The sequence below is a fragment of the Cheilinus undulatus genome, linkage group 4 (assembly GCF_018320785.1).
Source record: "Cheilinus undulatus linkage group 4, ASM1832078v1, whole genome shotgun sequence".
Taxonomy (NCBI): domain Eukaryota; kingdom Metazoa; phylum Chordata; class Actinopteri; order Labriformes; family Labridae; genus Cheilinus; species Cheilinus undulatus.
In genome coordinates, this window is record NC_054868.1 from 24,902,274 (window position 1) to 24,916,865 (window position 14,592).

At 38.3% G+C, this 14,592-nt stretch overlaps 1 protein-coding gene across 1 annotated transcript in view; it reads right to left on the reverse strand.

Moving 5' to 3' along the window:
- Window positions 1–14,592, reverse strand: part of LOC121508668 (sphingosine kinase 1-like) — a 54,242-nt gene that overhangs the window by 18,436 nt on the left and 21,214 nt on the right. Inside the window, exon 2 of the mRNA XM_041785661.1 lies at window positions 13,648–13,797. Within this exon, the coding sequence (XP_041641595.1) occupies window positions 13,648–13,797 (150 nt within the window). The remainder of the gene's footprint in view (window positions 1–13,647; window positions 13,798–14,592) is intronic.

Sequence of the window (14,592 nt, forward strand, 5' to 3'; positions counted from 1 at the left end):
TGAACTCCAGGGGATGTTCATTACCTTCTTTTTTTAATTTCAATAACCTTTTCTTTGAGTTGCTTGGAGTGTTCTTTTGTCTTCATGGTGTAATGGTAACCAGGAATACTGATTAACCAGTGACCGGACCTTCCAGACACCGGTATCTTTATACTACAATCAAGTGAGACACATTCACTTCACTCAGGTGATCCCCATCTTACTACTGTAATCAGAGAGCTGTCTGTATGTCTGTCTTGATTTGCAAACCTCCCTGTTGCTCCAATTGTCATTCATACCTCTCAAAGGACTTCTTGGGTACACTGGTTCGAAACTGGAAGCATGACATTTAGGGATGGGTACCGAATTCGGTACTTTCTTAGGCACCGACCAAATTCCGCCGGTACTACTGAGTACCGATTCATGTAAAATCAAACGGTACCATGTTTCGGTACCTAAACGCATTCTTGTGACTGCAAGAGAGTGGAAGAGTTGTCAATTTTCCATGCCGGACACGAACGCGGCATTGCACGCACGTGAGTAATGACATCGGTAGCAGCTAAATGAATCAACAAAACAAAACAAGCATAGCTGATCAGCTCCCGCTGTTTCCTGCTCATGCGCCTCCCTCCCTCTCGCTCTCTTGTAACGAATCCTTGCTCTAAACACTGTGCTTTGCCCGTTTATCATGTGAATATCAACCATGGAAATATACTAGATAAACGGATATGTTTGTTCAGTCACCTCACAGAGACTGAATTAAGGCACGATGCGGACTGCCTAGTGTGACTGCGTACTAAAAGTTGCTCTCCACCTCTCTAACTTGGCGCAGCTGGCGCTGTATGAAGCACTCTGTCAGGATGGATTCAGAGGGATTTTTAAGGAGTGACAGAGCCACAGGCTCGTCCTCGCTGCTTATTTCATCGCAGAATGAAAAAATTTGCCACTTTCTTTTAACTTTTTGCAGTAAATACAAATATAATGTCATGGACCCTGTGCGTGAAGTTTATGCTTCTGCATGGACGACCACATGATGGATTGATGAGTGAGGAGCAGACTCTGCTCTTACCAGGGAAAGATGACATCTTAGTTTTGTTGGAAAAAGAACTGCATGAGGAAAGAAGATGTGCAGTACATGTAGTTCATGGTAGAGGAAGTAGTTTGTTTACTTTCATTTGTCATACTTAAATCAGTTAAAGTTTATACCTTTTATTTATTGTTAGTTATTTTGACTCCATACTTTATTGTTCATTTGTTTTAAACTTCTTCTCCCTCCGTGGACCCCAACACACATTTTTCCAAGAGGGGAAATTAGAGGAATAGGAGGTGGTGGTCTGGGTTTTAATTTGTGCAATATGAAGAGAAAACACTGAGTAGTTACAGTAGTGTAGGTTTTCCCTGTTGGAAACTCTGATATTTGATAGTGTTTTGATATTGAAAATTCAGAAGTTTTGATCTTATATAACATTTATTATCGCATATTATTCACACTCAAAAGTACAGAAAATGTAATTTTGTAAAATGTAATGTAAAATTTTAAAATCATTGGAAATTTTATTTACAAGGTGCTACTGGCATCTCACACTAGGTGGCTCAATAGGAAAATCAAGAAATTAACATTGAAATCTGACGAGAGCTAGACTCCAATCATACGTTTGAAATTTGAAGGCAACCAGATGTTTCATATGAGGGTTACACCCACTTCCTGTGTGATGGTGAAGGATCAAAATGGCTGTCATAGCCACTGGGGCATCTGTTAATGAAACATGTAAATGCTGGGACAGATATTGAGGACTTCAGGTCAAAATTAGAGCATGATTGGTTCAACACAGTAAGAATAATACAGAAATGACCCACTTCCTCCTGTCCAATGGTGAAGGATCAATATGGCCGTTAAGGCCACTGGGATGTCTAGTCTCACCAATTGTCAGACTACTAGCACCAACAAGTCTGAGCAGAAACAGGGGCTGAAAGGTGATGCACAGAGTATAAAAGATCATTTTGTTACAGTTTTTAATTTGTATTATTAGAATATATAACAAGAGACAATAAAAAAACATCCTGAAATACCCACCAAACAATTAACCTAACACATCTGTTTCACTCCTAATCATTTTGTTGTTATGCTGTTTTGTTGGGTCTGTGTTTGCCCTATGTTTGTTTGTTTGTTACCTCTGCCAAGGAGGTTATGTGATCGGGTGGGTTTGTTCGTTTATTTGTTAGTTTGTTAGCAACATAACGCAAAAAGTCATGGATGGATTTTCATGAAATTTTCAGGAAATGTCAAAAATGGCATAAGTAAGAACTGATTGGATTTTGGGAGTGATCTGGATCACCGTCTGGATCCAGGAATTTTTTTTTAAGGATTCTTTACTACTGGGAGATAGGGCTAATGGCGGAGGTCTGTGCTGTTACCACTTTACACCAGGAGATGGCGGACATGAGTAACTTCAATCCCAGCAGCATGTTTTTGGTGTGTTTCTATTTAAAGTTTAGGAGTTTATAGAGTTTGAAAGACGCACGAGGAGAAGAGTCGGAGCGTAACAGAGAGAAAGACAGTGAATTGTAGCGAGAATACTCACAATGCTGGGAGGAATAGAGGAATATTCACCATCTGCCATGACTTTCAGTCATCCGGTGAGACCATGGGTGCTTCCGCCATGACAGTCCACACATAGTAAAGCCAATACTTTGCCTTACCATGTCTCCACCCCACCGGGGAGGGAGTAATCATCGAATTAGATTTTGGGAGTGATTTGGATCACCATCTGGATCAAGGAATGTTTTTAAAGGATTCTTCACTATTGAGAGATGGGCTAATGGTGGAGGTCTGCACTCTCTGAGTGCTTTTCTAGTTTTAATTATGTTGTAATTCTAAAACAACACCAAGGTCCCATTTCATAAAGCATGTTTAGTGTGAACCCTGAGTCTGTAAACCCTGAAATGAGGGAAACGCTGAGATTTTCACTTTAAAGAAGGAGGAAACTCAAACCCGAGAGTGAGGGATGAGTCAAACCAGTTTCACAAGGAGAGGAAACTCTGACTCAGTTACTCTGTAAAAGTACATCCAAAAGATGGAAAAGTACACAACTATTGTACTCAAGTAAAACCGCATTTACTCTGGTTAAAATTTACTTAACTAAAAGTACTTGTCTATAAAGCTACTCATGTAAAGGTATAAAGTATGTAATTTAAATGTGATCCTCATTATGTTGTAGGCCAATGACCACAAACACGCACTAATACCCAGAGAAGCTGAGCTCATATGCAGTTATGTGGGGGAAAAAAACACCCCTTTCAATGCAAACTGGCCTTTTTGCAACAAGCATCTAATGATGAGGTTGGTAACAGCACAGGCTGAAGTGAGCTGCAGTTTTTATGAATCTTTCCAGAGATCAGTTTCACTTCTGTGTGACTTAAAAAATAAATAATGATAAACTATACATAAATAAGGTTGGTAAACATTACCTTGACACTGCTATATCTGAGCCATAACCACGAGTTAATTCAGTCTGAGGTCCTTGGCTGTTTTTTTTAAATCCCTGTGTAGCACTGTTACGCGTGACAAGGATGTGAGTGTTGTGGCTGTTTTCCTTAATTAAGTGAGGAAACTTTGTCAAGGTGGTGCTTAAAGGTGCAGTGTGTAAAACTGAATATCAACATCTAGAAGTGGGTTCTAGATTGCATTTCTCTGCTGGAAACTGTGGCAACCAGTTGAATTTAATGTGTATCTTTAATGTGAATACAATACAATACAATAACTTTATTTATCCTTTTTTCCTCTGTGTTACCATGGAAACATGTAAAAATCCAAGATGGCGGCATCCATGGAGGGGAACCTCCCTACGTATGAATTAAAGGTTTATTCTGAGTTGTTTTTTCAAAATAGCTATTTTTGAATTTAGATGACTAAACACTTATTTAGATAGACCGTATTAGAAATGTTTTCCTTTGTTTTACCAAGTTTGTTCAGCTAAATGCTACTAGGCTAAATATTACACACTGCACCTTTAAGTGAACACATTAATATTAACTTTTTTTCATTGAAATGCACTGTCTGTTATTCTGATTATTTAACATTGTTGTCAGAATCTGTGCGTGATGCGGGCTGGGGGTAAACTCACTTTCACCGTACAAAATCAGCCTGTTTTTGGAGTGGATGAGACTACTGCAGGTCATTTTGAGACTAATTCAGTAATGTTTACAGCCTGCTCTGCTGTCACTGGTGGATTGCTCTGAGAAGTTGTACTCAAAATAATGCTAGACGACTCAGGGGGATCCTAACTGAAGATCTGAGTCATCAGTTGTTAGTGTGCAGCTTCATGCAATACATACGGACCCTGAAGAAAGCATTTTTCCTGAGTCTTTCCCTTCATCGAAACCATCCTTTAAATTCCACTGTCTCTCATCTGTGTGACAGCTGCTAATGAACTAGTGTTCATGGCTAAAATCAGCAGGGTGCCTGTTTTTGCATCATCACATTATAAAATATCTTATACAGGATTTTAAGCAGGTTGAGATGAAATGTTATGAAGTAACTGCTGTGCTGCTTCAAGCCCCCAAAGATAACATGTTTTCTCTAGAAGTATTCAGAAGACATTTCTTAGAATCATTACAGGATGAAGTTAAATTTTGTCTGTTTCATTTTTCTGATTTTTACAAGACCCATGTCCCCTCTTGTGCCTTCTCCTCCCACAGTTCATTCATACTGAAATATTTGTAACATCATCCCCAGCACAGAGAGGATCTCCAGCTCAGTGTGCACCTTGTTAAATGAGTCATACCATTTTTATTCAAAGAGAGCAGACTCATTCTTGTAACTAAAAAAAAAAAGGAACAAAAGACGAAAAGAGAGACGGAAAAAAGCAGCACAGAGGAGTTGTTTGAGGGGGTATCTGTCTCCTCTGGTGAATATTTGTAATGTGTATCGAGCAGATGAGTCGGAGCAGGAGAGAAAGACGAGCACATTGTTGTCATTTAATTAATACTCTCTGACAGACGTCTGAGGACGCTCGAGCAGCGAGGGAATGTGCCTGCAAGAAAACATTGTGCAATCTTTACAACCATGTACCCATGTACAGAAACTGACTATGAAACACAAAAACACAGTGAAACACACACTCCCTCTCTTTATCCCACAGCAGTGCAGTCATCCTTCATCTGTCCTCCACCCCTGGCAGTGCCCACAGCTGCCACACAGACAAAGATCCAGTAATGAGTTTCTGCATACAAAAGACTTCCAACCACACAGCTCACACCGATGATACGACCAATACAAACAATGTACGACAACATATAGACATGCTGATTAAAAAATGTTTTCTATAATTAGAATAATAAAGAGTGAAAAAAAACATTCTCCTTGAACTCAGTATAGATGAAGCTTTTCCTGAGACAGATTAAGAAGTACTTGCAGGGTCTGACGTTAAGGGTTTTGCCTACTTGCCCTTCAGGGCAAGTGCTTCCCAAATCTACTTGCCCCATCTAAATTCCTACTTGCCCTGTCTAGGAGGTACTTTTTCTGGCTTTCAAGTGCATACATTTTGCTCACAACATACTTAGAACTAAAATCCATTGCCTGTCAACTGTGGAAAGCAATACACAACACTTCTTTCTTAAGAAAACTGTATTTATTAGCTATGTGTTAGCCCACTGAAAATTATATTTAACTTTGTACAGATCAGTGCAATGTGAAAGCTGCACCAGGTTGTTTTCTGAAGAAATTCAAACTCAGGAATTTCATATTTACAATACTAATAAGGTAATAATAGAAACTCAGAAATATTTTTGGTAATAATGAAACCAGCTATTCTCAGAGGAAAATGAGGTCAGCAAAACACTGACACTAGAGAGGCAGCAGGGTCTGCTACATATGCATCAAGTATAAAATAGTGCTTTTCTTCTGTTTTTATTTGGTTTATTCATCATGAAACTGAAGAAATTTTGCCGACACGTGAAAATCAACCAATTCAGATTTTGCTTGTTTGATTAAAAATGTCTTCCTCAAAACTACATAGTGCCCCTTTAAAGTGCTATTTCACAGTTCAACCCTGTAAATGTAACAGTTAGACCAGTGGTACTCAACCTTATTCTACCAAAGAGCCACATTGTCTAAAAAATACTTTAGTGAGGGCCGCAATACAAACCGGGAATGTAAGGTAGATAATAGATCAGTTAATCTGTAGTTGAAATGAAATAAAACTGTGGATTGGTGGATAATTATGAGGTTAATGGGATACAAATGTCTGTATAGAGTCAGAAGAACCAATATGTCACTGATAATGAGCATATATTTATTTTATTTATCACTGTCATCAGGCTAAGACCTTGTATCTCAAATTTTCACGATTTTAATTTGTTTTTATAAATCATATTTATATCATTTTTATAAATGATAAACTTTTCATTCCCTGAAAAGTGGTCATTTTGGAGATACCAGTCTTTGGCCCAACACCAGGGTTATGAAAGTTCACCTGGCCTAAAGATTTTTTAAGACATTAGAATGTGCTGAGTTTGAGCTCTGAGATGGTTTTCAAAGAAAATTATGATTTATGGTCGGCTATTTTGGTATTTATATCTCACATTGGGGCATTTATTGGAGTTCTGTGGCTTTATTAACATAAAAGAGACGCTTTATAATTTTTTTTCCACTCATTATTAATTCTTCAGTTAAAGGGGGAGGGGCCTCATATTGGTCTTTGCCCTGGGCCTCTAAATGGCTGAAACCAGCACTGCCTCACACCTGCAGCTCTCCAGACACATCGTTTCACCCTGCCTCATTTTGCAGCTTTGGTTCTATATTTCTGCTCTTTTGACAGTATTTATGATCATTAGTACATTAAAGATCAAATAAAACACCCATGTTTGGACAAATTTCACTAGATATGACGTTATCTCCACATGTGATCCGTGACCGTGTGTGTTATGCTCATTGATGACACGCATCGGCATAATTGTTAAAAGACATGGGTGTGTGAGAGCATCGGCAGGAAGTGGATGGAGAAAAAGTTAAAACGAGGAAATGGGAAGCTTCAGATTAAACGAGACAGCACACCTCAATGAATGAGCTTACTGAAGAGATGTACCACCGGTGGACTTCCTCTGCTCTCTTCTCTTACACACGCTCCACCGTCGAGCACATCCGACGGTAATAAAATACGTATTCAAAATAATAAATGTTTAAATTTGGAAGTTAAAGCCTGTCTTCTTTATGTTGATAACAGATTTATTGATGTGACCTACCATGAATCTTTACTGATGACAGTGTTTACCTTCATAAAGTTTTTTAGTTAAAGTTTGTGCAGCTGTCTGCACGTCAGCAGACACGCTCAGCCAATGAGGCAGCAACACACTGCATCTGGCTACTCAAGGGCTACGTAGTAACAGAAACGAGAGAGGAAAATAATAAAATTAATGAATAGAAAAGCTCAGAGTCATGCTTGCCTGATCAGGCAAGTCCTTACAAGTTTTGCTTGCCTGGAGTTGCCCCGGCATTCAGGCAGTCATTAATGTCGGACCCTGCTTTGTAGAAACCAGTCTTTGATCCCAAATGGATGTTAAGAATTTATTCAAATCCAAAGCAGTAAAAGTCATTAAAAAGAGAAAAGTTTGTGTTTTTACTGGTTTGATATGACTGTATCTAATTACATTTATTCTGCTCATCTTGAATCAGTTTTGACAGCAGCCATCATTGAGCCATCGTTCTTTTTCTACTTTATTTTATCAGGCTATTAGTCTCTCTGGATTTAAGTTTTTTGAATTTTCATTCTTATTTCATTCTTGGCCATAAAGGAGAATTTTGCCACCGTAAATCTCCAGAGGTAAAAACTTGACTTACAGAAAAGCTTCAGGACATTAGGAGACTGAATCGTATGGCTGCCAAATGATCAAATATTTGTTTGAACTACAGAATAAGGTATCCTATTTCTGAACCATTAAAAATTTGTCTGGTCAATATCAGAGGTGCACATTATTAGATTGTTGCTGATATCCAGTATACCATAATTTCCACACTCATGTGAGCTGATGACATTAAGAAAACTCTTTTTTTTAAAGACGCACCGATTGTAAAAGTTAGGGCCAATACTAAAGCCAATGTTTAACGTGACAATTTAGCCATTGATGATGTCGATACCAATGGGTTTTTTTTTCATTACTTCTTTTGGTGAACAACTCCGAGTATGCCAACGTTTTCAATCGCGTTTGACAACAAAAGTAGATCAGAGTTTGTCTAACTGGTCGATTCTCCTGCCCTGTGAAAAATGTTTTATTTGATTTAGCAGCTATAAATACCAGATGACAGCATAACAATGACTGGGCACAACAAACAAACACTGGTAACTGATATCTGCTCATTTTACATGTTTGGCCAGCAGCTGATGTTAGTAACCAGAATCGATATTGACCAGAGCCAATGTTAAACTGATGCTTCCATATTATATCTAAAAGAAAACCAGGTCCCTCCTGTACTAGAACTGACCCATTATTGAAATTTATTCTCTTTAGTAAACTGCAGATTGATGCAGTGGTTCCCTGAGAAAATCCTGACAAAGTGCAAACACTAAAAATTCAAACCAGTAAGTTCAGACCTAAAACTAAAGAACACTTTGAAGTTTAAGGAATGGAAATAATCAAGGGGACAAAATCATTTGAGGAAACTCTATTGATTTCCTGTAAACTTCATAAACATATATGTATCTTCTGTCTATATGTTTTGCTAATATATATCAGCTGTAAATTGCATTGGTCTGATTTCTATACAAGTATTGGAAATATGTCCAATACTGCGGGTAATAGATAGCAACACTTGTTTATGCACCAATCCAATACAGTATTGTATTGTTTTCCAACTTCAACACAAGCAACCTGATAATACATTTGAGGATGCATCACAAGGAAGGCATCAATTTTGTATCCAAAACAAAGAAGAAAAGGACCCTCTGCAGCAGCAAAGTTTGAAGGCAGCACTCCAATAATGTGAGAAATTTTCCAAAGATAGAGATGTAAAGATGTATCCTGATTTGGCTAAAAAGCCATTCAAATAAAAGAGGATTTAAATCGATGCAGCATGGCTTATGCATTTAAAGCTCAGCTACGTTATACCTAGCAGGCGCTTATAGCCTTACCTGAACAGCAAAACTTTGTATCAAGCCACATAGATAAGCTCCTCGTTAAAGCTAAACATATTAGCTTCACCACGGATATAAAGGCATAAAGTGTTCGCCCTGTTGAGCCTCACTGCCTCAGTGGATATTAGGATTTCACTATTAAAAAGCCTGGCCTGCACTCACAGGAGTGCTCACTCAGCAGCTGCAGCTGCAGCCGCTTTTGATAACATGTTTCGGGTATGGATAACAGAGAGCATGTCGTTCTACGTGACAGTGTGCAAAACATGGCAAAAGCAATGATGGGAGTCTGTGTGCCAAGTTTCCTGTGCACACTCAAAGGTGCACAAAGGTGTGTCCAACATTGGAGATGTGGGTGTCACTGGGATGTTACAGAGCTGTTTACAGTGAAATGCCCATTAAACTTGGTTGCTTAGTTAGTTTGTGCTGTTTAAAGCAGAATCAGTAGAACTACTTCAGTTAAAGTTTTATTTCTTTTGTTCATCTTGAGTCAAAAATGTAAAATCATATTTAAGCTTTGAACTATAGCTAGAATCTTTGCATTTAAGAATCTCTCTTTTTTCTTGCTGTTGTTGCTGTTATTTAAAGCACTTTTTCAGGAGTATTTCAGGGAGCCATCCTGCAAACTGGCTGAGTAATAAGGAAAATCAATTAAAATTTATAAGCTATTTCTTTGTTGCACTGTGGAGCTCAGTGTCAGCAGGTTATTTTGCTGCTTTTTATTGCCCTCAAAGACGCAGATGACTTTGGCTGTACTGTTAAAAATACAGGCAGTATGTAATGCACATGTAACCCAAAAACATTACTGTAAGTTTTTCATTAGTGTATGGCTGTATTTGAAAAAAAGAAACAATACATCCATCATATCCATTAAAAATCAAATGCTTTGTCTGTTTCGATAAAAAAATAGACTACCAATATTTAGAAATATGTATATTTTTTAGTACAGGATGAAATTGGTGTTTTTTACAGTGGAAAAAATGTAATTAAATACCGGTATTGGCCAAAATGAGTTTTGAAATATCGGCATATCGGATATCAGCAAAAATCCAATATTGCGCATCCCTAGAAATTATGGTACTGTTGTTATTGCTAACTCACTAGCTAAATGCTGCAGCGAGTTAGTCAAACTAGCACAACACGTGCTTGCCCGCACTCTTAATTTGGCCATCAAAACTGGTCTGTGTGGACCCCACACCAGCCATTTACAGGGACAAGTGAGATGAGCTGAAGTTTTCTTCCAACAGCACTCAGCAGCCACCACTTCATAGAGTGCAGTGGTGGCTGCTATATTTTAAAATTTATTTCTAAATTGTGATTTGAATCATATCATGGGTTGAGTGTATACTTACATCCCTACCCAAAGACAGTACAAAAGTGATGAAGACGACTGAAGATGGGTGATTTAGGTCTATGCGAGAAATGAGAATCATTGTTATTTCAATATTTAGCAGTTAAACTCACTACAATTAGCAGGAAAAACAATTCTAAGTGTCACAGAGAGGCTGTACATTGCCTTTCTGTCTGTTCTGACTGAGTTCACTGTAGGGCTAAAACAATAGGCCAGTTTTCCACAGCACAGTCGGTCAAGAAAAGATTGCGCAATATAAGATCAATACCTTTTGGTATCAGAATCAGTATTGAGAAGGAAAAAATGGTATTAGAAATCTTCATACCCTCATTTGCAAGAATTAGCTTTTTGAGCCACTATCTGCTAATGCTGACAATACTGTGCATGCCTAGTGAATAAATTACAATTCTTTCAAGTAAGAAAAAAACAGCAGTCTCACTGCATTTTGATCCCTTTAATGGGAACTCCTTTGACCCTGAGAGTTGCAGAGATTTTTGGCTAATTATGATTTTCAAAGTCCAACCTGCTGATAAAGATTTTAGGAAATATCATTTTGATTGAAAAAAATGTATTTGCAACTGAAACCGTAAATTCTAAAACTTTTCTGTAGTAAATAAAGAATAGGTATCTTCACAATAAAATATTGACTGTTAACTGTTCATACAAAAAAAGCCCTTCAGAACAGCACAGTGTTACACAGCCATCTCTCAATCTCAGTTAAAAAAAAATCTCATGTTATTCTGCAAGTTATTGCCTATATTCTCCTGTGATTTTATACCACAATTTGCGATGGAAGTATCAGTATGCAAAGTTAATCAAAAAACATACCAGTATTCTATTAGAGTAAGTTTAAATTAAGCTTTACAAAGACATCATTTACACTGTCTTTATTCCCAGATATTTAATGTGATTGAATCGAATAACAGAAACTAAATTTTACTGCTTTAGTCTTATTCAGCTGTGTTCTCCCAAACTCCTCGAGAAATTTAACCTTTCAAAGCCGATAACTGCCAAGACTCCATGTCTGTCATCAGGTGGATCCATCTTGCATTTTTACACTAAAACCCTTGTTCCTGGTCAGAGTAACATGACCAATCAGTCTTTTAAGGAGAAAGAGGCAGTAGCTATGGGAGTGGTTTAGTTGTACTGAAAGCCTGTAAACAAGGGCAGCTGGTGAGAGCAGCTTCAGATTAGCATGCATGTAGCTATAGGGGCAGTTTTACCAGGAGTGGACATCATTTCAAGAGATGGATGTGAAATTATGAACCGTTAAATAAAAAAAAAACTTACTGTTTCATTAGGCTATTGCTCACTGTTTCTTATTTTTCTACTTTTGTCTTTTTAACTGCCTCAGAGATCGGAGTATCATGTTTTCTATCTATTATTATCAACATCAATCTAGAATATTTCCTGCAAAGTCAGACTCACACCAGGGTAAATCTTTTACCCACATTCATACATGCTGAGCATATTTAAGTGTTTCAGTATAACCAAAAATGTCACAGTCATACTGAAAGAATGTTAGCTTACTTGTTGCATTAGTGTTTTAAACGGCTTTTGTGTGTGTGAGATTGACATCACCTCAACCACACAGCCTGAAAATCAGTCAGTTTCAGTCATCAGCAGGATTTATCAGGGCACCTTTATTCTTGAAGGTAGAAAACAGAATCTAAATGAGGATAAACAGAGAACTAAGGAAAGTTTTTGTTTTGAGTTAATGTTTAATTAACGATTTCTGTTTTTTAAATAATTAATAACATTACCAGTGGAGAATTACTTGAAATGCTTGGAGCAGATTGTTTCTCACACACTGGAGCTGGCGAATATGTTGAGGAATTACTAATCTGCAAAACAACAAAAAGATCTTAATACTCCTCTGTGAGGCATCACTGAGGCCATAGGCCATTTGGCAGAGATTACAGTGGCAGTCTATCTGTGCTATCTTAATGTTCCTTTTCACTCGTCATGCTCTTTCATATAGATGCAGATTTGAGGGATTAAAGCTACTTTTATGTATTCTCCTGGATTAACTTGTCAAAAAGTACCACTCCTGTCAGAAAGCTCAGTTTCTGGTGTTTTCAGCACAATAGCTGGGGGATGAGTTCTCGTGTGTGTATTTTTGTCTGTTCTCCGTCTCTGCACCTCATCCTACAACGATGAAAGACATGGGTTTTTTTCTGTCTGCTATCTTGTGCTGCAATGATTTATGAACAAGCCCAGGAGGAGGGTGAAACTCCAAATAAAAGCAGAGAGAAGCACTACAGAAATAACTGAACCGATCAGGCTGATGTTTTCATACCATGAGTGTGCACCTCTGTATGATCACTGCCACACTGTGTGGATTAGAAATAAATCAATATGTGGTCCTGAGAGATTATATCACACATCAAATCAAGGCAAAAAGGGATTTTGTGCAAATGTGTGCTTATCACGGACGTGTCTTAATCCATATGTGTGTTTGAGTGTGTGTACATATTTATCATTACGCAATAGCTCAGTTCTCATTTGGGTCAGAGGTAGTTCAGTGTACGGATGGTGACAGCATGAAGAGGATTTAATCAAGAGGAGGGGCACTGGGACACGAAGGGAGGCGTTATTTTTTTGTGCTACTGTGGCCTGTGCTTATCTGATGGCGTGTATTTGTTGTCACTGCTGTTCTTGTAAGAGCTGACTGTGCTTGTCAGATAAGGTTTGACAAAGATGATGCTGGATGATACAATCACAATGAGATTGCATGTGATCTTCAGTGTTGCTACAAAGAGATACAATAAGAAAAAAGTATCAATATTTTGTCATTCAAGATGAATTTATTCATTTACCAAAGAACAAAGGCATTGAGCTAAACCACTGGAGGAAACTTTCCAGATAGATTTTACTTATTTACTACAGACCTGTCTTTGACCTCGTGGAGCAGGAGGATTAAATATCTCGCCCAAGGACACTTGAGAGTGTAAGGACATATTCAGTAGGGAAATTAAGCCTCCCTCCTCCATTGGATAAACTAACCACTTCCTAGTCCTGCAGATGTGTATCAGATGCAAATAAAGCTTCTGTTACAATCACCCCAAAGCAGGCAAAAAAAAAATACATTTTTAGAAATGTAAAATGAATCCACACCAACCTTTGTGTTTAAGCGATCATTTATTGATTTGCTGTACTGTTTACCTCCATGAAGTGCATACTATTACTCACCAGTGATGACCAGTGTGTGTGGGATTCCTGCCTCGTTGAGCATGCGTTGGATGTGGTTGTTGTAGAGAGTGAGAGCCTGTCCTTTCCCGCTCTGAGGGTTCACCAGCAGCATCATCCGGCGTGGACGAGACTGCTCGCTCATCAGCACCCCTACAAAGACAGAGAAGTGTTCAGGATTGTTGATGATTGGAAGAGGAAGTACTCAGGACTCTAGTTTACTTGTACTGTAAAGCAGGGTGGGAAATTAACTTTTATGTCTACCTGCCACTTTCAAAAATCTAACAGCCAGTGACATCTTTTTTTCAAGCCACTTTATTTTAACATAACCTTGCAGAGCAGATGGATATGCCCGTTTCCATGTTTCTCACTGGCGAATCCATCTTGCAAAGCTCCCATCTGAACCATTTGGGCCCAGTTAGAAAGTGACAGGACCAATCAGCGACGAGGAGCGGTACTTTCAGGCGCGGCAGAGTCGTGACGTAAGCAAGCAGCAACAAGAGGCCAGTGCAATTATTGCGGAAGATATTAGCTTGGATGCTGCTAAAGCACCAGTTTTATCAGAACTTGACAACATTTCCGACTCTTTTTAAAAGGTAGGTTTACAGTAAGACTTGAAATGCACAATGTGTTTGCAGTTAATACCTCTTTGTTGGATTTCAGTAATTCTCTTTAATCAGGCTGTCCTAACAAGTCTCTAAAGACCATTTAACATATCCAAAATACTGCAGCACATGGACTGACAAGAACTAGGAACACTGATAATGTTACTCCTTTATAAGCCTCCATGCACTGACTCCCTATAAAATTATCTTTCTACTAACTCTTGGCTTATTTTGAGTCATTTTGTTCAGATAAAGCCTGCTGTCACTCTGCCATTGTTTAAAATTACAAATCAAGTCGACATTAAAAGTCAAATAGAGGCATCAACATTAATATCAGTCTGTT